Genomic DNA, 26,714 nt, shown 5'->3' with positions numbered 1-26,714 from the left:
GGAAATAGTGTTGTTTGTAATCAGTTTCCACATTTTCCTTGTTAGGAAGTTCCACATTTCTATATAAGAAGTGTGATTACTTTTTGTATTTTTTCTTGTAGTCTGCAACCTTGCTGAAGTCACTTCTAGCAAGTCAACCGTACTAAAAGGTGTTTATTGTTTTGTTTTGTTTGTAGATTATTTGGAATTTTTTTACATAGCTATGTCATCTGCAGAGGGACATTTTAATTTCTTTCTCTCTAACTCATATGCCTTTCATTTCTTTTTCTTGTCTTATTATAGGGGCTAGAACTTACTGTACTTATTGTTGAATAAGAATGGTAAGAGTAGACATCCTTGCCTTGTTCCTAATCTTAAAGAAAAGTAGTCACTCTTTTACCATTAGTTATCATGGCAACCATTGTGTTTTGTAAATGCTTTTTATCAAGTTAAGGAAGTGCACTTTATTCCTACTTTGCTGAGAATATTTTTCACAAATAGATGTTGGATTTTGACTAGTGTTTTTTCTACATCAATCAATATGATCATATGATTTTTTTCTTTTTCAGCCTATTGATATGCTGGATTGAATTAATTGATTTTCAAATGTTGAACCAGCTTTTGCATAAATGGACTAGATCCCACTTGGTCATAGTGTATACTTTTTTTTACACATTTAATTTGCTAATATGTTGAGAATTTTTTATATTAAAATTCATGAGGCATTAATCTCTACTTTTCCTTTTATGTACTATCTTTGTCTAGTTTTGAGCTCAGGGTAATACTAATCTCATAAAGTGAGTTTGGATGTGTACCTTAATTTTCTATATTCTGGAAGTGATTGTGTAAACTTGGTGTTAATTCTTTAAATGGTAAAATTCTCCAATGAAACCATCTGGACTTTTTCTGCATCTATTGAAATGATCATATGATTTTTATCCCTCATTTTGTTTATGTAGTGTATCACAATGATTAACTAGCAGATGTCGATCCAATCTTGCATCTGTGGAGTAAATCCTACTCAATCATGATGTATGATCCTTTTAACATATTGTTAAATTTGGTTTGCTAATATTTTGTTGAGGATTTTTGCATGAATGTTCATCAGGAATATTGACCTATAATTTTCTTTTCTTGTACTTTCCTCTATCTGCTTTTGGTATCAGGGTAATGCTAGCCTTATAAGTGAGTTTGGAAGCATTCACTCCTTTTTAATATTTTGGAAGTGTTTGAGAAGGATAGGTCTTAACTCTTTAAATGTTTGGTAAAATTCACCTGTGAAGTCATCTGGTCCTGAGCTTTTATTTGTTTGGAGGTTTTTGATTAGTGATTCAATCTCCTTACTAGTAATCTATCAATTTTCTATTTCTTCATGATTCAGTCTTATAAGATTGTATATTTCTAAGAATTTATCCACTTCTTCTAGGTTGTCCAATTTGTTGACATAGAATTGTTCATAATAGTCTCTTATGATCCTTTGTATTTTTGTGGTATTAGTTATTAACTTCTCTTTCATTTCTGATTTTACTTATTTGAGTATTCTCTTTTTCACTCTTGGTGAACCTTGCTTAAGTTATTTCAATTTTGTTTATCTTTTCAAAGAAACAGCTCTGAATTTCATTGACCTTTTCTATTATCATTTTACTCTCTATTTCACTTATTTCTGCTCTGATCTTTATTATTTCCCTCCTTTTATTAACTTTGGGTTTCATTTCTTCTCCTTTTTCTAGTTCCTATGGTGTAAAGGTAGATTGTTGGAGATTTTCTTGTTTCTTGAGGTAGGCCCGTAATAATCACTTTTGCTGCATCCCATAGATTTTGGTATGTCATATTTCCATTTTCATTTATTTCCACTTTGATTTCTTCAATGACCCACTGGTTGTTCAGTAGCATATTGTTTAATCTCCACTTTTTTTTTTTCAGTTTTCTTATGAAATTAATTTCTAGTTTCATACCATTATGGTTAGAAAAGATGCTTGATGTGATTTTAATCTTCTTGAATTTACTGAGACTTGTTTTGTGGCCTAATGTGTGATCTCCCCTGGAGAACGTTCTATGCATATTTGAGAAGTGTGTATTCTGCTGCTTTCAAGTGGAGTGTTCTGTATATATTCATTAAGTTCATCTGATCTAATATGTTGTTGAAGGCTGATGTTTCCTTATTTTTTTATTTTTAATTTTTTTAGAGAGGGAGAGAGGAGGGCCAGAGAGAGAAGGACAGAGAGAGAATCTTAAGCAGGCTATACCCCCAGCACGGAGCCTGAGGTGGGACTCAATCTCATGACCCTGAGCCAAAATCAAGAGTTGAGCGCTTAACTGACTGAGCCACCCAGGTGCCGCCTGATGTTCCCTTATTGATTTTCTGCCTGGATGATCTATCCATTGATGCAAGGGAGGTGTTAGAGTACCCTACTATTATTGTATTGCCATCAATTTTTCCCTTTAAATCTGTTCATATATATAATATATATTTATAAATGTTATATCTTTTTGCTGGATTGACTCCTTTTTTTTACATAATGTCCTTCATTGTCCTTTATTACAACTTTTGTTAGGAAATCTATTTTGTATCAGATGAGGATAGCTGCACCAGCTTTCTCATTTGCATTTTCATGGACTATCTTTTTTTATCCTTTCACTTTAATTCTCTGTGTCTCCTTGCTTCTCAAATGAATGTCTTGTAGGGAGCATATATATGAACATATAGTCTTTTTTCTTTTAGTCCATTCAGTCTTTTGAATGGAGAATTTAGTCCATTTACATTTAAGTGATTATTGATTGTATGTATTTATTACCATTTTATTAATTGCTTTGTTTGTTTTTGTAGTTCCTTTTTGTTCCTCTTCTCTTTCTCTCTTTCCTTCTGATTTGATAATTTTCTTTATTGTTATGCTTAGATTTCTTTCTCATTTTTTGTGTATTTGCTGTAAGTTTTTACTTTGTGGTTACTGTGAGATTCAGATAAATTGCATATAACAGTCTATTTTAAATTGGTAGGAACTTAAATTTCAACACATTAAAAAACTATACATTTTTACTACTCCCCCCATTTTATGTTTTTGATGTCACATCTTACATCTTTTTATTTTATGTATCCCTTAACTAATTATTGAATTTTTAGTTAATTTTACTACTTTTGTTTTTTGATTCTCATACTAGCTTTATAAGTGATTAATCCACTACTTTTACTATATACTTTTTCCAGTGAGATTTTTACGCACATATGTTTCTTGCTATTAGTTAGTGCCATTCTTTTCAGCTTAAAGAAATCCCTTTAACACTCCTTATAAGGTCAATTTGTTAGTGATGAACTCCTTTAGCTTTTGCTCATCTCAAAAACTCTTTATCATTCCTTCTATTCTGAATGATAACCTCCCCAACTAGAATAGTCTAGGTTTGGGGTTTTTTCCTTTCAGCACTTTTAATATGTCATGCCACTCTCTTCTGGCCTGAAAATTTTCTGCCAAAAACCCATAGCCTATGGGTTTTCCCTTGTACATAAGGGCCTTGCTGCTTTTATGATTCTCTCTTTATCTTTAACTTTTGACATTTTAATTATAATGCATCTTTGTGTGGAACTCTGGATTCTTCTTGTTTGGAACCCTCTGGGCTTCTTGGACCTGGATGTCTGTTTCCTTCCCCAGATTAGGGAAGTTGTCAGCCATTATTTCTTCAAATAAGTTTTCTGCCCCTTTCTCTCTCTCTCTTCTCTGTGACACCTGTAATGTGGATGTTATTCTGCTTGATGTTGTCTTATAAGTCCTCAAGTTATCTTCACTTTTTAAAGTTCTTTTTTCTTTTTGCTACTCTGTCTGGGTGAGTTTCATTGCTTTGTCCTCCAGCTCACTAATCCATTCTTCTGCTTCATCCAGCCTGCTGTGTAACCCCTCTAGTGTATTTTTCAGTTCAGTTATTGTTTTTCAGCTCTGTGTTTGGTTCTATCTCTTTGTTGTAATTATCACTGTATTTACCCACTCTTCTCCTAAGTTCAGTGAGCATTTTTTAAAAAAGATTTATTTATTTGAAAGAGAGAGAGAGTGGAGTGGGGAGGGGCAGAGGCAGAGGGACAGAGAGAATCCCCAAACAGATTCCCTGCTGAGTGTGAAGCCCAACACAGGGCTCAATCTTATGACCCATGAGATCCTGATGTGAACCAAAACCAAGAGTTGGGCATCCAACTGACTGAGCCACCCAGGTAATCCCCAGGGAGCATTTTTATAACCATTATGTTAAACTCTTTATCAAATAGATTACTTATCTCCATTTCCTTAATGGCTTTTTCTAGAGTTTTGTCTTATTTTTTCATTAGGAAAATATTTCTCTGTCTCCTCATTTTTCCTGATTTTCCATATTTGTTTCTATATATTAGATGAAAGAGGTACTTCTTCCAATTTTTTAGAAGTCGCCTTGTGTAGGAGATGACCTGTGGGGTCCACAAGTGCAGTCCTCCCTTGCCATCAGAGCCAAACACTCAAGGTGTATACCTTTGTATAGGCTGCACATATCCACTGGCCATGACAGGTCTGCAGCTGCAGCAAGGGAGGTGGGGGGGTGCTCACCTGGCTGGTTCTGGTGTGGCTGTGGCATTGGTTGGGAGGCTGGGGTGCTTGCCTGGCTCTTGGTGTATGGCTACAGAGTGGGGGGTGAGGCATGTCCAGCAGTGCTAACAGGTTAGAGGGATCTTGCCAATATAGCATTTGCCTGTGCCCACATTAGCAAGATAGAATAAGGCAGCAAAAATGGCGAGAGTCCCCACTGAGAGTCCTAACAGGTTCCTGTCTCTTCAGCAGTCAGTTTAAAATCAGTAAGTAAGTTTTTACATATGGTCTAGACTTTTCAAAATTACTTCCTTTGCACTGGGTCCCGAAGTGAGTGAGTCTTTTGTGAACCCTGGAAGAGCAGATTCTCCACTCCCTACAATTACATGGTTCTCCTGGATGTACTTCCCATTGTTTTAAAAGCCAAACATTTTGGGGGCTCATCTCTTCAGTAGAGGACCCAAGAGTTGGGGTGCCTTATGTGGTGGACAAACCCTTTGTTCCTCAAGGAAAACTTCCATATTTTTGAAATCCCTGCTGATTGTGGGTTGACATGCCTGTGGTATGATTTTTGGTGAGAGCGTCTCTATCAAGGGTGAGAGAGGCCCTTCTATCATTTGTTGTGGCTGTGCTGTTCATTTAGTTTTCAGGACTTTTTCAGAGGAAATTATTCCACATGTGGTAGGTTTGTTGTGTCCATGGGAAAAGGTGAATTCAGGATCTTCCTATGCAACCATCTTGAACTTCCTTCCTCTAATATACATTGAGCACATCATCAGATGGTGTTATAATTTTTCCTTCAATCATCAAATATAATTTTAAAGCTCACAAGAAGAGTAGTCTATTATGCTCACATTTATTTTTACCCATTATGATGTTCCTTTCTTTCTGAAGCTCAGAGTCTTCTTGTTTAATAATTTCTGTTTAGAGAATTTTCTGTTTATGAGGGTAGGTTTGCTGTCAACAAATTCTTTTAGTTTTCCTTTGTCTGAAAGATCTTGATTTCTTCTTCATTCCTAAAGGATATTTTTGCCAGATATAGAATTCAGAGCTGACCATTCCTTTCTTTCAGTAATTTTAAAAAGTTCCACTTCCTTCTGTCCTACATGGTTTCTGACAGGAAATCTCTTGTCATTTGCATTATTTTTCCCCCTATAAGTAAGCTGATGTTTTCCTCTGACTGCTTTCAAGATTTTTTCTTTGTCTTTTGTTTTCAGAAGTTTAATTATGATGTGTCTTGGCATAAATTTCCATGGGCTCATCCTATTGGAGTTTGTTCAGATTCTTACAACAGTACATTTATGTCTTTCACCAAATTTTCTGAAGTTTTGGGCCATTACTTGTTCAAATATTTCTTCAGAAAGTCCCACTTTCTCCCTTAGGGGAACCCTCCTACACTGTTGGTGGGAATGCAAGCTGGTGCAGCCACTCTGGAAAACAGTATGGAGGTTCCTCAAAAAGTTGAAAATAGAGCTACTATATGATCCAGCAATTGCACTCCTGGGTATTTACCCCAAAGATACAAAAGTAGGGACCCGAAAGGGTACGTGCACCCCGATGTTTATAGCAGCAATGTCCACAATAGCTAAACTGTGGAAAGAGCCAAGATGTCCATCAACAGATGAATGGATAAAGAAGAGGTGGTATATATATACAATGGAATATTATGCAGCCATCAAAAGGAATGAGATCTTGCCATTTGCAACGACGTGGATGGAACTGGAGGGTATTATGCTGAGCGAAATAAGTCAAACAGAGAAAGACATGTATCATATGACCTCACTGATATGAGGAATTCTTAATCTCAGGAAACAAACTGAGGGTTGCTGGAGTGGGGGGTGGGGTGGGAGGGATGGGGTGACTGGGTGATGGACACTGGGGAGGGTATGTGTTCTGGTAAGCGCTGTGAATTGTGCAAGACTGTTGAATCTCAGATCTGTACCTCTGAAACAAATAATGCAATATATGTTAAGAAAGAAAAAAAGAAGAAGAAGAATGTAGCAGGAGGGGAAGAATGAAGGGGGGGAAATCGGAGGGGAGAAGAACCATGAGAGACGATGGACTCTGAAAAACAAACTGAGGGTTCTAGAGGGGAGGGGGGTGGGAGGATGGGTTAGCCTGGTGATGGGTATTGAGGAGGGCATGTTCTGCATGGAGCACTGGGTGTTATGCACAAACAATGAATCATGGAACACTATATCTAAAACTAATGATGTAATGTATGGGGATTAACATAACAATAAAAAAATTAAAAAAAAAAAAAAGAAAGTCCCACTTTCTCCCTTTCTTCATCTGAGACTCCGGTGATAGAAATGTTAGCTCTTTTTTAAAAATTTTTTTTAATAACTTTTTTTTTTTTTAAGATTTTATTTATTTATTTGACAGAGAGAGACACAGCGAGAGAGGGAACACAGCAGGGGGAGTGGGGGAGGGAGAAGCAGGCTTCCCGTGGAGCAGGGAGCCCAATGCGGGGCTCGATCCCAGGACCCTGGGACCATGACCTGAGCCGAAGGCAGATGCTTAACAACTGAGCCACCCAGGCGCCCCGAAATGTTAGCTCTTTTGTTATTGTCCTGATTCTCTGTGCAATTATTTTTTTTTTAGTCTATTTTCTCTTTGTTGTTAGACTGCTAAATTCTGTTGATTGGTCCTCATGTTCATTGACTTTATTCTTTGTCATCTCTACTATCTTGTTGAACACATAAGTAATTTTTAAAATTTTAGTTATTGTGCTTTTCATTTGTATAATTTCCATTTATTTCTTTTTAATAATTTAGATTTCTTCTATTTTATGCTAAGATTTTCTGTTTTTTCATTTGTTTTGTTTATTTATGGAGCATTTGTATGTCTGTTTTATAATCCTTGTCAGGTATTTCCAACAACTGATTTATCTTGACATTGGCATCTGTTGTCTTTTCTCATTCAAGTTGTAATTTTCCTGGTTATTGCTATGATGGATGGATTTCAATTATATCCAGGGCATTTTGGATATTATGTTATGAGTCTCTGCATCCTTTTTTTTTTTTTTTTTTTAAGCAAACAACCCTCCTCTTAGGGTGTAGCATGAAGGCTAAGTGGTCTTTATTGTCAGCTTCCTACTGGGCTCCCCAAGCCCACTCAGCTCACTGCTGGATGACCATGACACTATCTTGGCAGCATAATTAAAATACATCTTTTCCATTGGTTGGGGAATGGGGTATCTGCTCCCTGTTTTGGTCCTGCTGATCCCCCAGGGCTGGAAAATCAGAGTGCCATTGCCTGCTTCTATGGGAGTGGGGTTGGAGTGATAGGCTAGAAGATCAGCTTTTGGCTTGGCTTCCCTGAAACCACAAAGCAATAGTGTTGGAGAGGTCTTGTGTTGGTGTTTGCCCAGAGTATGGCAGATATTGACAAATATCCTGGTTCTTTGGCTTGGAGGAACAAGCTTTTCTTGCTATTTATTTTGTCTCAGGTTGGAGGCTTCTGTTGTGCCCTGTCCAGGATGTATAGGAAGCAACAAAGAAACCCAGAAAACTCTCCTCAGTGTAGTTCCTCAAGTTCCAAGATCCCTTGGCAGTCATCTTTTTGTTTCAACTTCTCAGAATTTTCCTGTGATTTTTGTTGCCTCATGTCCGAAGTTTTCTCGTTGGAACAGGGAGGACTTGAGAGGAATAGGACTGGAAGTCCTAGGCCAGAACTGGAAGTCCAAGGTCTTGTTTTTTATGTAATGCTTTATCAAGATTTCATCTTTTCTAGTGGTAAAATAAATTGCCTCATTTCAGAAAGTGTCTCTGTGCACAGATTTCAGACTAGATCCTAAGCATGAGTTTGAATCACTGCTGGTCATCATGAAGCAGGAACTCAATTCTATTAACTCTTTCCCCCTAAAGCCCAGCAGTGTTAATTATAATAAGAAGAATGAGAAGAATTAACAATTCTCAAGTGCTTAATATATGCTGGGTTCTGGGTTAAGTACTCGGCAGGCATTTTTAAATTTAATTTTCCAAAATAGTGCATGAACTGGATATGGTTATCACCCTCATGTTCTAGATGAAGCCACTGAGGTTAAAAGAGGCTAAAATATTTGACACCAAATCCACATAGCCTGGGAGTGGCAGGACTTTTCCAACTTAGTGATTCAAAAAACTTCTGAATTTCATATTCAAATCCAGATGACTAGCCCTACTCCCAAAGATCCTGATTTGGTGGGTATAAGGCCAGGGTTAGCAATATGTAATATTGACTTGGCAGGCTAGAAAACTGAGGTAGGAAGCCCTCTATTCACACTCTGACAAACATCTAAGGCACTGAGGCATTTGCTTCATCTTTGGTAAGATGGCTTTCACCAATAAAGGATGAAGAAAAAAAGCAAGTTTGTCTTTTATAAAGAAAACAAGAATTTGGGGATGATCCTCTCTTCTGGGTTTTGCCCAAAAAGATGTCTAAGACTTTCTAATATGCTGTGTGGGGTTTACTGCACATCCACTGTCATACCACTGGGCGGGGCAATCGGACTCACTCCAGAGTGGTCACTTGGATGTTTCTTGAATGTTCTGTTTCATAGGAAACAAAATTGTGGTTATCCTTAAAATATATATCATGTGTTTGGATGTTTTTGACTTTATAACACTCTTTTTATAGTGTGCCAACTACCAGATCCTTTTATAGTGTACAAAAATAGTCACTTTCCTCACATAAACTGTTTTATACATTGTCATGTAATTTTAAGGTACAAAAACTGTCAGAGAAAGTTTTATACAGAGAGGACTCTTAATTTACAACACATTATTGTTATAATACTTTCCCTTTTTCTTTCACATGATTCAAAATGTCATGTAGAAACCTTCTACTTAGAGTTTTTCTTATTTACTTATTTTTGTTAAGAAATTGACATTTGACAAATTATCCTTGAATCACTGCTCATCAAAGACTTTCTAACTCGGGATAATCTATAATCGGGGACCAGGTCTTCTGGTTTTAAGGACGTTGTGAATTTAGAGACCTGGGAATAATAACATTTTTAAATTTGGTTTTCATTAACTTTGGATGTATGATCATTTAAATGTTTAGATGATCATTTTGAGGTTTATCTTTGTGCTATCTTGTTAAAGACAAATCCTGAACAAATTATTGGCTTAATTATGATTACACAGGAAATGTTTCAAATGTTCCTAAAAATAAGCATGCTGAAACACAGAAAGAGTACCCTTTGTAGGCAAAGAACTGATTTACTATTTAAAATCCACTTCTGTATATTATTAAGTTTTCTTATGGATTTACAAGATATCTCTGGTCTAATTTTATTTATTTGTAAGAAATAATGTTTCATATTTTTCATTTGTTTAAGCTGGATTATTACTCAGGCAAAATTAATGAAATTCCAATGTGGAAAGAACGTCTTCCCACTCAGCATGGATTGAGGATATCCTCACACATTTCAGAGACAACAGCCAACTCTACCCTTAGCGGAAGAAGAGAACCAAGTTTGTGTTCTTGTAAGCTGTGCAAAGAGCTTTATGTGGGAAGAGAATATTACCCATGCATTTAATTAACATATGAAAAAAGTAAATGACCATCTTCAAATTTACAATGTAACTGTGAAAATGAAAACAACACTTCAGATATTTAATAGCCCTTTTTACCTTATGTGTTAAATACATTTAAATAATTCAAAAGATACTAGGGAAAGAATAACCACAGAATTAATGTGCAAGAGAGTCAGCAGGGCACTTTGTAAGCACCAATCTAAATAGCTAACAAGGAGAATGTGGGAAAAAGGAAGAATCAACAAGTAGGAAAATGTTTGTATATCACAACAGGCGTGTATTATTATTATGTGAAATTTACAACACCCACTAGCAAAGAAACATGGGAAATAAAATTAAATTAATGTGCAATTGTAAAAATTATAGTCTCATATAAATAAAACTGAGACTTATGTTTTCCAAATAGAAAAACAAATAGTCATTAAAAATCCAAAGACCTTATGTTCTTCCAAGAAGGAATAAACATTTTTTTAAGTCTGACAGTGTTTTCGTGAGCTATTTTACATTGTTCATAGAGTCCTACGTATTATTGTCAAAATAAAAAATTAACTTCTAAGCAAATTAAATTAAGGTAAAATTTGGTATCATTGTACCAACATCCAGATGGTAAAACCTTTCTTTGTATGAACAGCAAAATTACCTTTCACTGCCTTGTTTATTTCTGAAAATATAGGGGTCCTTTTTCTTCATGCATACATTCATTCAACAAATATGTGCTGAGCATTCCAATTTACTGGCTTTTGGACATACAGTGCAAACAAAACAGATATGATTCCTGCCCTCATGGAGCTTAAAAATCCTTCCAAACACTTGTTTTTGTCCAATCTATGAAATGAATCTTGACACTCAAAAATTCTGCACAGCTGTTGGAATGTTTCATCTTTGGAATATTGCAGGTGTCCATCCTCATGGGTAGTGTAAGTTTAAGTTATACAGTTGGATAAACCAGATGTAGTAAGGACAAACACATTGCATTTAACACTTTTCTGTTTGTGTGTAACTATTTTGGCTCATAGTCAACAACACAGTTTTACCTTGCTTTGGGGTCTGTTTGACAGGATTTATTTTGCTAGAATCTTGAGGTCTGAGGCTATGAACACTTTTGAGTTTCATTGTTTTAGAACTCTGAGAACTGAATTCAAAGCTTAGTTGAATGAAATGATTCAGTCACTCATTCACTCACTGACATTCAGCAAATACTTGTTGAGGAAAACAGACAATGCTCCCTGCCATTGTGAAGCTTACACTCTAGCAGAGGGAGACAAAGAACAAGTAGACGTACATGAAAAGTACTATGGACAAAAGAGAAAGTAAAACAGAGTGAGGCAGATTGGAAGTGGCAGGGTCAGAATGGCAGGTGGAAATGGTAAATGTGGTAGTTAAGGTAGACCTCATGGAGCAAAGAAGTGAAGGATTTAAGGGAACAATTAGTATAGATATCAGAAAGAAAAATGTTCCAAACAGGAAGATCAGCTGGAACAAAGTTCCTAAGGATGAGCAGGCTTGGTGAAGAGCAAGAAGGCCAGCACTCCTCGAGCAAGATGAGTAGGAGGGCAGAAGGCAGGAGGGGAAGTCGGGGGTAGCTTAGTGGGGAGGCAGGTGGATTACTCAGAATTCCAGAGCCCACCGTCAAGAATGAAACAAGGAAAGCTTTGCAGAATTTTGAGCAGAGGAGTGATATGATGTGACTTAGGTTTTTATTTTTTTTTTTATTTTATTTTTTTTTTTTATTTTTTTTTTTTTAGATTTTTTATTTATTTATTTGACAGAGAGAGAGACAGCGAGAGAGGGAACACAAGCAGGGGGAGTGGGAGAGGGAGAAGCAGGCTTCCCGCTGAGCAGGGAGCCCGATGCGGGGCTCGATCCCAGGACCCCGGGATCATGACCTGAGCCGAAGGCAGACGCCTAACGACTGAGCCACCCAGGCGCCCCGTGACTTAGGTTTTTAAAAGGTAGCTCCAGCTGCCTTATTGAGACTATATTGCAGGGGAAGCATGCAGGCAGGGAGTCATGATAGGAGGCTCCCACAGACATTCAGACAAGAGGTGATGGTGGCTAAGGCCAGGATGTTTGTAAAAAGAAGTTGGATTCTGTATATATTTGGAAGTAGAGCCAGTAGGATCTGCTGATGAGTTAGATATGGAGTGTCAGAAAAAGAAGAATCAGGATGACTCCATTTATACACCATATAAACAAGCCTCAATGTTTCTTCTGTATATCATAGATTTCTAGTGGTCTTATTTCCTAATTCAAGATTCTAGTTAGGTGGCTTTTTTTTTTTTTTTTTTTAGTCTAATCCTTCAGTTACTTACTGAACACTCACCATATGGTAGGTACTATGAGGGATGCAAGATGAGCAGAACATTAATTCTGGTCTCAAAGAAGATCTCAAGAGGCAATACAATTAGAGATTGAGATACACCATTGAGGAAAAACAGATCAAATGTTATAGGGAATCAGACAAGAGAGATGTTCCTTTGAACTGCGAGAAAAAAGGACATTCAACATCAAGTTAGCTTGAGCAGAGCTTCAAGAATAACATGGGCTTGAGGATTGCCATGCTGAGATGCATTCTGGGTCGGCAAAGGGGCCAGCACAGTGTCTGGTCCAGGAGAGAATGAGTGCCGTTTAGCTGGATGGAGCAGCTGGGAATAAAAGATTAGGCAAGCTGTCCTCCTATTTCAGAGTGCTCTGGCCCAAGGAGGTGGCAGGAAAGATGAGAAGTGTGGGAATGTGTGAGAGATGTTTCAGAGGTAGCACCACTGGGATAGCAAGTATCAAAGGCAAGGCTGGGGATGAAGGCCCTGTCATCAAGAGGATGATCATGCCAAAATAGAAATAGGGGCATAGAGGGAAAGCACTTTCTAAAATCTTTCCATCTGGACCTCAGAGGTAAAGTGAAAGGGAAAAACTAAGATCACATCTTACGGCAAATAGTTAACACATCGCCATTTTCCCAGCAGCAAGTTTGTGGACCTATTTTTCTTGATACTCTATTTGCTTGGGCTATGATTGTGATTTGTGTGATCTCAGGCACTCTTGGGAAAGCAAAGAAGAAGATGGTAAATATAAGGCTGATTCCTGTAAGATAGAGATTAAGAAGCACAGGAAAATTTTATTAAATTATAAAGGACCTTCAGAGGCTTACAGAAGAACTTTTCAAAGCTCATCTGTAGCAAGAGCCACAAATAACCACCTGCTCCAGCTCTGTTCAGTTCCTCCCCTCAAAACTGAATCGAAATGCAATCTGGCTTCTCTGACTGGAAACTTCTTCCGGTATTTTCCTTAATGGAGCACAGAGGCAGAGGAGGTGAGGAGAAGGTCACTACTTTGAAGGTCTATGAAGCTTAAAATGTTCTGGCTACAGATTTCAGCTGAACCAATTTTGTTTTCCATGGTGAAGTCTAACCAAACAAAATCCTGGGAATGCGCCCAAAGAGTTTGTATTGGATACTTGAATTTTACAGGCAAAGAAGTGGGAGAATTGATTATTTTGGCAAAGAACACATTGTCAGCAAGGTGTTTCTTCACCCTTTTCAGCATTTTCAGAAGTGCTGAAAATAATTAGAAGCAAACACAAATGTTGGAAAGAAGCATTCAGGGGAGCCCTTCCTCCAGTCCACAGTTTTTCAGAGACCTCAGCCTCAAGTTTGGGTAGCGTGCTCTGAGGGGAGATGGCATGTTTGCTAATGAATATGAATAGCATTTCCTTATGGGCCATATATTTTTCCAGCAGGAAATGGATAATCTACTATGACATTTCAGTGGGTTGGAACAAGATAGATAAATCAAATGCAAGTTGCCCTGTTTCTTTTTCAAATGAAAGATAAATGCCTTAATGGATTAGCAATCATGAAATATATAAGTATTTATAATACAGTACTGCTTTATAACACCATCTGCCAAAGAATGGTATTTATTCAGCCACTGATATGAGAACAGATTTTCTTCCACATTATGCAGGGAGGAAATACATCGTAGTGTTAACGAGCATGCACTTAGTATTTAGCCAGCCTAAGTAGTAACGAAATTCTTTAGTTGACTGGCTGTGTAATTTTGATAATGTTACTTAACCCCATTTCCCTTGTTGATAAAATGGTGTAATAATAATCCTGCTTTTAAAAGTCATTTAGTCTATCAAACAAGGTAATATATGGAAAGCATTCCACCAAATGTCCAACACATGTAAGTACTCAATATATAATAGCTGTTATCATCATTCCAGTGGTCAAAATTGGCTCTGCACAAGATGAGAGTTTCAAAGTATTTGGACCATCTGAACTGAATGCTTTCTAGAGGAGTGCTGAGGGGCTGGGTGAAGGAGTCCCTCCTTTGGTTTCAGCAAATAGATCTCTGTATTAAAGTTGAGGCATGTAATCAGTCTTTGTCAGCTAGGGTTATGCTGTAGTAACAAACAGTCCCCAAATAACATTGGCTTAGGACAACACAAACGTATCTCTTGCTCACAGAAATGTGCAATCTGGATTGAAAGGGCCCCAGACTGATGGAGCAGTCACCATCTCACACATGGCCAAGTCACTACCTCAGAGAGGCCTAGAGGGTCTTAAATCAGCAATTGAGTGTTCTGGCCTGGAGGTGGCATACACAGCCCCTCTGTTCACAGTGTGTTGACCAGTAACGTGACCTCATCCACCATCAAAGGGGTCAGGACAGGCAATACCAGCGTGCTCCCGGAAGGTGAGAACTGGAGATTTAATGGACCTCACTGATGACTACCACAGGGCCATAGACATCGTTGAAAATATACTCTTACCTTACAGGTGGTGGTTCTGGAGGACTTCTTTATTGAGTTACAAAATAAGGAATTAAAATTTGCTACAGCTGTAATGACAAATGGTGCCTGTGAACTCTGGATGAGACTAGGGTGATCCATCCAAGCTGGTGGTACATACCACGTTTGCCTTGAGTTTCTGGGATGCCTGACCACAAAAGTAGTGCCACAGATTGAGTTCTTCTGTTAAAGAGGTCCAAAGCCATTTTGATTCTCTGTGGCTTTTTCCCACCGCCCATGCGAGTTTAAATGGCTTTATCTGTTTTTATCTCACATCTAATGGGCTTAATGTGTTCTAACTGTGTGGCTCCATTTGGCGCCTTGGATGCTATGGCTGAGAGGCGCCATATAAAAAATATTGTTATTGTTATGATGATGAGTTCAAGCACTGGAGGGGAAATTGTGAAATAACTTGGTACTGGAGCTATCATCATTTTCAGCAAAATGAAGTTTGGCTTCTTATTATACTAGTAAGCCTTGAAGATTAAATGGTATCTACAGCATGTATCTTAGTGATGGGCCAAAGAAGTCAAAATAAAAATGTTTGATATAGCATTTCATATATTATAAAACAGATGTTTGCTTTTAAGTATTCTTGATATTTTTAAAAAGTTGACACCCGTATCAGACATTAAAAAAGAAAAGAAAAGGTGCACACACTTAACTTTTAATTTTCTTTATTCTTGCTTCCATTATGATCAGACAAGCCAGCTATGTTAATTAATTTAACCCTTCGTGTTGATCGTTTGCCAGTTTGCTCTGAGGTTGAGCAACGGATTGTTTCATTGCTTTAGAAATGCATCATCAAGACAGGAGGTGCATGGAGTTCTGGAAAAAAGGACTGTTTAGGTCCCTTCCCTCATGATGATGTGATATTATGTTCCCATTACTTGAATATTCATTATGGTTTCCCACATGTTTTTGGCTACCTCTGTTTCCTGCAACTGTTTACATTATTAAGTTGGTCTGGATTATAGAAATGTAGTTTGAATTCTGTATATAGTTAGAGGAACTTGGGATGTTTGCATAGATTGGGTAGATTCCCTTTTTAGCCTAAGAGAATCATGGAAGTTTTCTAAAAAGAGATGAGACAAAATAGTCAGGGTCTTGTTACTGAAGGGCCTCAAACCACAGATGGAAAACACTACAGGGCTTGTCTGAGGAATTCTCTGGCACGCCAGGAACTGGCCCTCCCTGTGCCTTGAACCAGATAACTTTCCACAGGGAGCAAAGGGAAGGCTTCATTCCTTTTGGGGCGGGTAGAAGGGAAAGGTTTGGAGTACATTGCCTGACTCAGGAACATGGGACATTGGGAATGAATTGATGGGGCTGTGATTCTAGGGATTCCTACAAGGAAATAAGTGGCATCTGACAAACGAATTTGAAAAGATGAGGTAATAATGAATACATATTGCATAAGTTATCTGGTAGAACTGTAATCTAGAAGGACAGAGACAACAGACTGGTCAGAAGATGAAATGCAAAGTTGTTCTTGGCATGTTCTACTCCAAGACCGCCTGAATTTGGTTTCAAACTTAGACAATCCCCTCTTTTTGGGCGTCTGGATGGCTAAGTTGGTTCAGCGGCTGCCTTCGGCTCAGGTCATGATCTCAGGGTCCTGGAATCGAGCCCCACATGGAGCTCCCTGCTCAGCGGGGAATCTGCTTCTTCCTCTGCCTCTGCCCCTCCCCCTTGCTCGTGCGTGCATGCACGCTCTCTCTCTCTCAAATAAATAAATAAAATCTTAAAAAAAGAAATCCCCTCTTCTTTTACTCTTCCCCTTTCCCCAGGAAGCAGTGTAGCCCATTGGCAAAGACGGGATTTGGAGTGAGATCGGGTATGAATCCTGGCTCTTCTTGCTAACTCTGTGACCCTGAGCACGTGACTTCCTGTCTATGCCTCTCAGTTTCCCCATTTGTAAAACGGTGATAATTGGAGGTTCTGGCATTTTCTGAAGGGCTGAAAGAATCAGATGTATAAATCCCATAAAATAGTGCCTGGCACATGGTGTTTGTTAAATAAGCAAAATAAGCTCCATGTTTTCAAAGTTCCTTCTAATATAACTCGTTAAAATCCAAGGGAGTATAGAATTGATTTCTGGTGTAGGTTCCGATGCTGTTGAAAACAGTAAGTGTATACTTAGCAGATGTGTGACGTGGGTAACCTAACCTCCCTTAGCCTGCCTTTGCTATCTGCAGGAAGAGGAGAAAAATACCTATTTCCAAGGGTGTGTAATGGATAATGAACAAAATAAACATTCGAAAAGTGCCCATCATGTAATATGTGCTTAAGGAATGGTGGATTCCTTTCTCCCTTTTCTTTTTCCTTTTAAATACTTGTATCCTTGACTGTGAGGGATTTTTTTTTTTTTATGTTATGTTAGTCACCATACAGTACATCATTAGTTCTGATGTAGTGTTCCATGATTCATTGTTTGCGTATAACACCCAGTGCTCCATGCAGTACGTGCCCTCCTCAATACCCATCACCGGGCTAACCCATCCCCCCACCCCCCTCCCCTCTAGAACCCTGAGTTTGTTTCCCAGAGTCCGTAGTCTCTCATGGTTCGTCTTCCCCTCTGATTTCCTCCTTTCATTTTCCCTTCTCACTCCTAATATCCTCCATGTATTCCTTATTTTCCACATATAAGTGAAACCATATGATAATTGTCTTTCTCTGCTTGACTTATTTTACTTAACATAATCCCCTCCAGTTCCATCCCTGTCGATGCAAATGGTGGATATTCATCCTTTCTGACGGCTGAGTAATATTCCATTGTATATATGGACCACATCTTCTTTATCCATTTGTCTGCTGAAGGACATCTTGGCTCCTTCCACAGTTTGGCTATTGTGGACATTGCTGCTATGAACATTGGGGTGCAGCTGTCCCTTCTTTTCATTACATCTGTATCTTTGGGGTAAATACTCAGTAGTGCAATTGCTGGGTTATAGGGTAGCTCTATTTTTAACTGTGAGGGATTTTTATTTTTTATTCTTTATTTTTTTTTTTAAAGATTTTATTTATTTATTTGACAGAGAAAGACACGGTGAGAGAGGGAACACAAGCAGCGGGAGTGGGAGAGGGAGAAGCAGGCTTCCTGCTGAGCAGAGAGCCTGATGCGGGGCTCGATCCCAGGACCCTGGGATCATGACCTGAGCCGAAGGCAGACGCTTAACCACTGAGCCACCCAGGCGCCCCAAACTGTGAGGGATTTTTAAACATTAAAAACTTTTAGCCCCAACTTGCTGTCATGAATCTGAAATGCAGCTAAGCTGTCAGTGTTCTGGGAGGCCTATGTCTGAAATTGGCAGGTAACCTGGGCTCTGCTTAGGAATCTAGGTTGCAAAGGCAAGCACTGCAGCAGAATGAAAGAAAATGGTAGCAGCCAGCATGTATTAAGCGCTTACTGTGTGCTTGGTACTTTTCTAAGAATTTTTTCCTAAGTCCTCACAACTTGATAGGGTAGGTGCCATTATCATCCTTATTTTACAGAGAAAGAGACTGAGGCACTGGTTGGTTTAGTAAATACTAAAGGAGATACAGCCGGGATGTGAAGCTAGACAGTCTGGTTCCAGAACCCACACTCTTAATCACCTGGCTATATCACTTCTCAAACCCAGCGGCTACAAAGTCAGCAGATCTGTATGCGCATCTGCTATATGTTCTTTATACACATTTCATAACCTCTCTAAGCTCCATGCTGCTCTTCTGCGATAATGGAATAAAATGAATTAATGAATATTTTAAAAGTGCCTAAGGTCGTTGTGAGGATTGATTTAGATAACAACCAGAAAGCACTCCGCCCCAGGCCTGGTTTCCAGCAAGGACTCACTAAGTCATAGTCTCAGATGTTCCGGTGTATGACTTACAGGCTGTGACGGGACTCTTCCTCACCTGCCTTTGCATTGTGTTGGCCGCCAGCTCTTGAACTCTGGATTCCATGAAGTTTATCAGTTCAGCCTCTCAGGAATGGGCACACACAGAAGTTGAAGTACAAGGTGTTGCCATTTTCCTAGAATCCTATAGACTACCCGTGAGGGGACCCCAGAGGGCATTTGACACACAGTCCTCACTTAGAGGTGGGTACAACCTACAAGCCATGCCACCCAGCCCCCTTCCTGGGGAGGGGCATAAGGAGACCCAGGGCCTTGACCATTAGTTGTTAGACTAGGTGGTCTCCTCAAAAGGACGGCACCTGCGGTTCAGGATTTAGTACCAAGTTATGTGCTCGGGATTGCTGTGGTGGGCATGTGTTTCAGTGTTTTCTATTTGATTGACTTTATTAAGGCAGAGGAAAGACTTTCCCACCTTAGTTTATCCCTAAGTGGCTATGACTCAGTTTCCCTCCCTGCCTCTTTCTGTGGGGCACAATGTTTACAGTTCTTTCAAAAATAAAAATGTCCTATTTTTGGCTGTCAAGTCAATGGGAATTTGTCTGTTTAAGGTCAAGAAATGCATTTACCTCCAAACTTACCAGCTCTAGATATTAACTTCTTATTCATTTATTTTGCTTCCTTTGGGCACAAAACATTTTGATGCAATAGATATTGATATAGAGCTTAGATAGTAGAGAAAAAGCTCTTATTTATTTAAATAAAGAACTTATTTAAATCAGTTAAATAAATAAACAACTTACTTAAATCCTCAGCATCAGGGCACCTGGGTGGCTCAGTCAGTTAAGCAACTGCCTTCGGCTCAGGTCACGATCTCAGGGTCCTGGGATCGAGCCCCACATGGGGCTCACTGCTTAGCGGGGAGTCTGCTTCTCCCTCTCCCTCTGCCCCCCACCTCAGCTCATGCTCTCTTTTGTTCTTGCTCACTCTTAAGTAAATGAATAAAATCTTTAAAATCTTCAGCATCAAGGATGTTGGAATAAATACAGTTGCCATGAAAATATAGTGTTTTGGAATGTGGACATTTAGATGGTAAGTGACTTCTAAATTTATATGTCCTGGCCCCAAATCTTCCCTGAATTCCAGACTTGCATAGCTAAAGGCCCACTGACCTCTGTCCTTGGATATCTCATAGGCACCGCAGACAGCATGTCCAAAAGAGAATTTGACTTCTGCTTCCACCAAAACCTGTCCATATGCAATTCACTCAGTCTTCGCCATCTGGCAAATGGCCCCACCAGTTTTCAACCCCAAAACACAGGATTCTCCTTTGATCCTTTCTTTCCCTTCACAGCTACCCTAGCCCATGTAATCCATCAGTAAACCCTGTCATTCTATCACCAGCATAGCTCTCAAACACATCCACTTTTCTCAAACCCTACAGGCACTGTCCTAGTCCGGCCACCACCATCTTTTCTAATCTACCCACAGCAGCCTCCAACAGCCTCATGCTCTGCTTAGCAACATGAGTGTTCCATCACTGCTCTCAAAGCTCCATGGAACTCAGAATAAGATCCAACTTCCCTACTGTAACTTCTTTATTTTTTAAGATTTTATTTATTTATTTGAGAGAGAGAGTGCAAGCAGTGGGGGAGTAGTGGCAGAGGGAGAGCAAGAGAGAGAGAGAGAATCTCAAGCAGACCTCATGCTGAGTGCAGAGCCTGACGCGGAACTGATCTTACCACCCTGAGATCATGACCTGAGCTGAAACCAAGAATCAGACGCTCAACCGACTGAACCACCCAGGTGCCCCATCACTACCATACCTTCTAAGTCCCTGTGCATTCTCTGCTCTGCCTCTCCCTCCAACTTCATTTAGAACCTCCCTTCTACCAAATTCTTGTTCTAACCACATTGGATCTTTTTTGAGTTTTTTGAACATCAAACCTGTTCATGCTGCCTGGAATCTTCTTTCTTCCACTAATTGTACTAATAGCTCAGTTTAGGGCTCAGTCTAAGGATCATCTAATCAGTTTGGCCTTATCACCCATGCCATCTAGAACAGTCAGCTGGGGACACATTCTAGTACCTCCTGTTCTCCTGCCCTTTCTTGCCTTAGGGGATTTCAGCAAACTTTCGGGGCAACCTGTCTTCTCCCCACTCTGCCTATAATGTTCTCATCTTCCCAGCTAGATTTTAAATAATTTTATAATTTCTATAAAATTTTAACTTTATTTGTTGACTTGTTTATTGTCTCTCTCCCAAATCAGAATATAAATTCCACGAGAGTAGGGTCCAGGTATATTTGCTAAAACATATCTAGGTCATACAGCCAAGATCCTGATGCAGGGATAGATTCTAAAAAATTATATGTCGAATTAATTAGTGGCTAAATTAATTAATTAAAATGACAGAAATGGTATTTATTCGAATATGTTTAATTGTTAGCAATCTTTCGTTCAACAAATTTGTGTCAAATGACAGAGCATGGATCATGAAATCTGATGGACAGGGGATCTTGTCCTGGTTCTATTATTTATTTAGCTGGGTAACCTTAGACAAATTAACCAACCCTTTAAAGGACCTCGGTTAAAACGCCTAGCAGAAGAAGCTGTGCTTTCTTTCCTGCATGGCCACCAAAGGAGGAAGGTGCATGAGGCACCATCGGCCAAGCCCACTGGTCGGCAGCATCTGTGGGCCAGTCGCTGGGCTCTTCGAGGTGCAACAGAGCCTATGAAGTGAAAATGAATGAAGGTCGTTCTGATGTTTTCCAGAAACCACTCAGAGGATGGCTCTGATAAAACCACTAGGAGCACAACTGCACATAATGAGCATATAGGTAGCTGCAGATGAATATTCAAGTCCATAACTATCATGGTTAAAATTCTTCATTGCCTCAAAGGCATGCAATTGGAAGGAAAAATGAAGAAGGTCAAGAAGACATGAATTGAAACATGATGAAAATTAATATTTAACATTGATCACCTCACAGTAAGTTATGTAGAAAAATACATGTCTGAATACTTGTAATTGCTGGGCAGTAAAGTCTATTATCTTTAAAATATATCAAATGTTTATCAAACAGCTCTATTCTCATAATCACTAGTCAGACTTGTTTTTAACATACTTTAAGGATAATATGCTCTTGTCAATACCTGGCTCATTTGTGGAATGTGCCCCCACTTTGAGGGGGAAGTCAGCTGGGGACACATTCTAGTACCTCCTGTTCTCCTGCCCTTTCTTGCCTTAGGGGATTTCAGCAAACTAGATAACCATGGAGGCCTCCCCTTCAGAACCTGCTATGATACCTAAAAAACAAGTATTTGGAATCTCCTAAACACCTTAATGAATTATCCCTTGCAAGTAAAGATTTCACCTGTGACCTACAGAGTTTGTTTAAAACTTAAATCTTATTTTATTCTTTGTTTTTACCTTTGAATAAAAAAGTAATCCTGGGGGGAAAAATTAAAAAAAAAAATAGAGGACCTCAGTTTTGTGATCCATAAAATGAGAGTTATTATAGTCTATGGGGAGGCGGGGTGGCTCAGTCAGTTAAACGTCCCGCTCTTGATTTTGGCTCAGGTCATGATCTCAGGGTTGTAGATCAAGCCCCACATCGGGCTCTGTGCTGGGCATGGAGCCTGATTAAGATTTTCTCTCCCTCTCCTCCTCCCTCTCCTCCCCCCACCCACCTCACCCATGTGCGTGCTCTCTCTCTCTAAAAAGAAAAAAAAGAAAGAGAGAGAGAGAATTACAATGGTCTCTATTTTATAAATTGAAAAGTCCAATGAAATAATGCAGATAAAAACACAATCTACCCTCATTACAGGTGTTTAAGAAAAGATGCTTACCTTTCTCTTCCTTCTATAGCAAAATGAAAAGCATTGAGGGCCCATTAGCAAATACAACTGCATTCTCCTGCCCTCATAGGAAATACCGACAACTAAACAGACAATGTAATACACCATGCTTAGTGCTGTTATAGAGGACACACAGGTAATATGCACTACTCAAATGTTCTTGGCATCAAGGTCAAGTGGATTTCCTTTGTTTGTATCCCATCAGTTACTTAAAATCTTGCCACGTTATAATTTGCTTCATATTTGGATCTTTATTTTCTTATGCAAATTTTGTTTTTTCTAGAGTTTCTAATTATTTTTTTCTTGAGTGATGTAATTTTATCTTATTATTATATTTTTCCAATTTTTAAGTTGTTCTTATACAATTCAGGCTCTTTTGCTCTCTCAGACTCCCCTTTTGAAGGCCTCTGCCCTCTTCTGTTTCTACCTTATTGACTGTCCAGGTCTGAGTTAGCATCCTGAGGTCTTCCTTCCCTGCACTCCCTAGTTGGTTCTCACCGTGTACCAGAATTTTATCCTTCTATCATTTACTCCCATGTTCTACTGGATTCAACATCAAGAAACTTACTTCATAAACTTACTTAATCTTTGAAAGTTTGAACATGTCTTCATATTTGATTAATCATTTGTTTGGGTAGGCAGTTGTAGGTTTAATATTTTCATGTAGAAACTTGAAAGCAAGCTTCATTTTTCTTCTAGTTGCTAGTACAAACTAATAAGTTAGTCAAAATTGACACAACCAATCCTCTGCTTTCTGTCCTACTTCTCTTCTAAGACCTGTCTCTCTCATAACCACTGATTTTAAGATCAGAACCTCTTGGGGGGTGAAATGGACCATTAATACCCGTTTCCTCTACCTCTTTTAACACATCAACATTGTCCTGTCCATGTCATTCTTAAATTTGTTGAAATATCTCATTCATTAGTGATGCTACCACCCATTCTCTTCACTTCTGAATTTTTATATTGATTTATTTAACTTCTAAACTTTTATGTCAGTGGTATTTCAGGAGAGAGTGGTTTGTGTTCAAAACCCCCCAAAATACAACTTGAAATTACTGTACAGACAGGTTGCCATCATTTAAATGCACTGTAATTTATTTAACCAGTGCTTAAGTTTTGGACATATTTTCCAGATATTTTTCAATATGGTAGCTACGTGACCTCTTCATCTGGAAGGAAGGGGTAGGAGATAGACCTATGGGCACAGTATATGAAGGAATGTGTTGGTAAACACCTAGTCCTAACAAAGTAACTTTTGGAAGCTAAAAGTGTTTTAAAAAAATGTACAGAATAACACACAAAGAACCCTTACAGCCTATAAGTCAGAAAGCTGTGTGGGAAGGAGATAGGTATTAAAAGAGTATTGAGTATATTTTGAAATTTATGTGGATCCTTGCCTATGGAATTTGTCAACATCCTGATTAAACCCATAGAAGAACATTTTTAAAGTAGAATTTCTCCATTCAAGTGTGGGAACACTTTTAAAACTCTTCATATTTAGTTACAAAATTCCTGCCAGGAGGACTGTACTGATTTATACTCCTACCAGTCACTGACCTCTTAAAAACAAACCAAAATAGCCACAAGATTTGCTAATTCTATAAACAAAATTGTACCTTATTATTATCTTCATATGTATTTCTTTGATTATTACTGATATTGAATATCACCCATATTATATTACTCAGATGCTCAAACCAACCCTCGGTAGGTATTGTCAACCTCATCTTAGAAATGTGTAGACTGAGGCTCAGGGACTTTAAGAATTCTCAAGATCACACAGCTTGCAAGTGTTTGAAAGCATATGTGAACACAGATGTGACTTTGCCAAAAAGTAATTTAAGAACATGTGACTTATCTGCTCATCTTTTTTTAATGGAAGATCAAATTATTCATTCTTTCTGGACCTTAGATGTAAATAATTATGTCAAACATTTTGTACTTCTTGAGACAAATGTATTTTAAAAGGACTTTATTCCCTTTGTGCAAAACCTAGATTGGGAGGGATGTCCCTGGAACTTAGCTTTCTCTGGGATCTGGATATCACCTTTATTTGTCCCATTGCATATATATATATATTACAGAGACTATAAATTTTTGTTTCTTAATAAACCACATGACAAAACAATACTTTATTTTAAAAATGTATAAAAATTACAATTTGAAAATTCCCAGTACAGTACAGGCATATATACACTATACTTTGATCTTAAATTACACGAACGAACCCCAGCTTCAGAATCTTTCTGAACTCAACCATATGCAAAATACCTGGTTTCTGAAGGGGCTTAGGGAAAAGCATATACAATTTATTAAACTGTGATATGGCTTCTTTAATAACATACAATTATTTAAAGAAGCATAGGCTTTCCAAACATACAGTATTTTCTAAGTGCCTTTATGCTAACAAGTCTAAAAACCAAGGAATACCATTCTAGTTCTTTAATAATACCACTCCAGTAAATGGTAGTTAGTAATACCATTCTAAATTCTTTAAGACTTTTTTGTGGAGACACCTGGGTGGCTCTGTCGGTTAAGGGTCTACCTTCAGCTCAGGTCATGATCCCGGGGCCCTGGGATCCAAATCTCACATCGGGCTCCCTGCTCAGCTGGAATCCTGCTTCTCCCACTGCCTGCCACTACCCCCTGCTTGTGCTCTTTCTCTCTCTCTGACAAATGGATAAATAAAATCTTTATAAAAAAATAAGACTTTTTTTGCATAAAATGTTAAATACCTCTCATCCGGAGGTGGTAGCAGAGTCTTTGGGGTAGATCTGGAAGCTACTGTGAAAGCATAGTGTATAGTGGGAGTAACACAAGTTGAACTGCCCTTTAGTATGGCTGGACCTGAAGATTCCTTCCTATCATCACTGCATCGAGGCTCAAAGTCCAGGTTCTTAGTACTGATCCATGCTGCTAGGTGGATGGATCTTAGACATTATGCTATGTGAAAGAAGCTAGACACAAAAGGTCACATATTTTATGATTCCTTTTATAGGCAATATCCAGAATAGATCACTCCAGAGACAGAAAGTAGGTTCGTGGTTGTTGCCAGGAGTTCCAGGGGAGGGCTGAGTTGAGGGAAACTGCTTCAGGGATAGAGTCTGACTTTGAAGTGATGGAAATGTCTTGCAACTCTTAAATAGAGGTGGTCATTGCATGGCATTGAGACTATATGAAATGCCACTGAATTGTTCACCTTTAAATGGTTCATTTTCTGTTATGTGAACTTCACCTTAACAAATTATTATTTTGTTTAAAAACCCAAGTTCTTGCACCCAACAAACTTGGGAACTGACTCTCACTTCCCACCTGGGTGATGTTGGGCAGGTTATTCTCATTCCCTAACCTGAACCCTCACTCTGACCCTTGTACCCTAAGCCTCCTTGACCTTCAGTGTCCATCTGGGATTGTTGTGAGGGTTCTCGGACATGATGGCTCAGTAGCTAATGCACCTTAAGTTCTGACAAAATGGCAGCTGCCGTGCTGGGACCACCGGCAGTATATTCCCAGCAGCATTGGCCAGCCCAGATTCTCTGTGTAGTCAAGTGACTCTTTCCCAGCTGGGAGTCTCACTCCAGATCATTCAGTTAGGAAGAAGTCACATAACATTGATTCTCTCAGTGACATCCTTCTTTTGAAAGACACGTGTTAGATTAAAACTTGTTCATTAATGTCAAAATTGGAACCCACTCTGAGAGCAGTGAATAAGGATCACATGCCTAAAACATCAAATTATCAACCTTTTCATGAGAGTAGTGGACCCTGCCTCCCAATGCGTGCTCCTTGACTGAAAAGAGATGGACCAGTGAGAAAGCAGTCTGTGCTAGGGCATTTAGAAGGAAGTGTGAGCTTCTACGTGGCTTCTAAGAATGGAACAAATGAATAAACAAACAAAAAGCAGAGATAGCCCCATAAATACAGAGAACAAACTGGTGGTCGCCAGAGGGAAGGGGGAGAATGGGCAAAACGGGTGAAGGGGAGTAGGTGGTATGGGCTTCCGGTTATGGAATGAACAAGTCAGGGGGATGAAAGGCACAACACAGGGAACACAGTCCGTGGTACCACACCGGTGTGTGTGGCGGCAGATGGCGGCTAGCACTTATGGGAAGCACAGCATAATGGGTAGACTGTGTTGTACACCTGAAACTGATGTAACATTATGTGTCAGCTCTACTTCA

At 38.9% G+C, this 26,714-nt stretch overlaps 1 protein-coding gene across 8 annotated transcripts in view; it reads left to right on the top strand.

Moving 5' to 3' along the window:
- Positions 1–26,714, top strand: part of SUGCT (succinyl-CoA:glutarate-CoA transferase) — a 773,157-nt gene that overhangs the window by 716,800 nt on the left and 29,643 nt on the right. Inside the window, exon 14 of one of the 8 annotated variants that reach the window (XM_078059976.1) lies at positions 9,844–10,485. The exons of the other annotated variants lie outside the window; for them this stretch is intronic. Coding sequence (XP_077916102.1) covers positions 9,844–9,869 — 26 coding nt within the window. The 3' untranslated portion in view covers positions 9,870–10,485. Of the gene's footprint in view, positions 1–9,843; positions 10,486–26,714 lie in introns of those variants that run through there. 8 annotated transcript variants of the gene reach the window in all.

This window comes from Halichoerus grypus, chromosome 12, assembly GCF_964656455.1.
Source record: "Halichoerus grypus chromosome 12, mHalGry1.hap1.1, whole genome shotgun sequence".
NCBI classification, from domain to species: domain Eukaryota; kingdom Metazoa; phylum Chordata; class Mammalia; order Carnivora; family Phocidae; genus Halichoerus; species Halichoerus grypus.
Note: the sequence above shows the minus strand (reverse complement) of the source record. Positions and strands in the feature narration are given on the sequence as shown.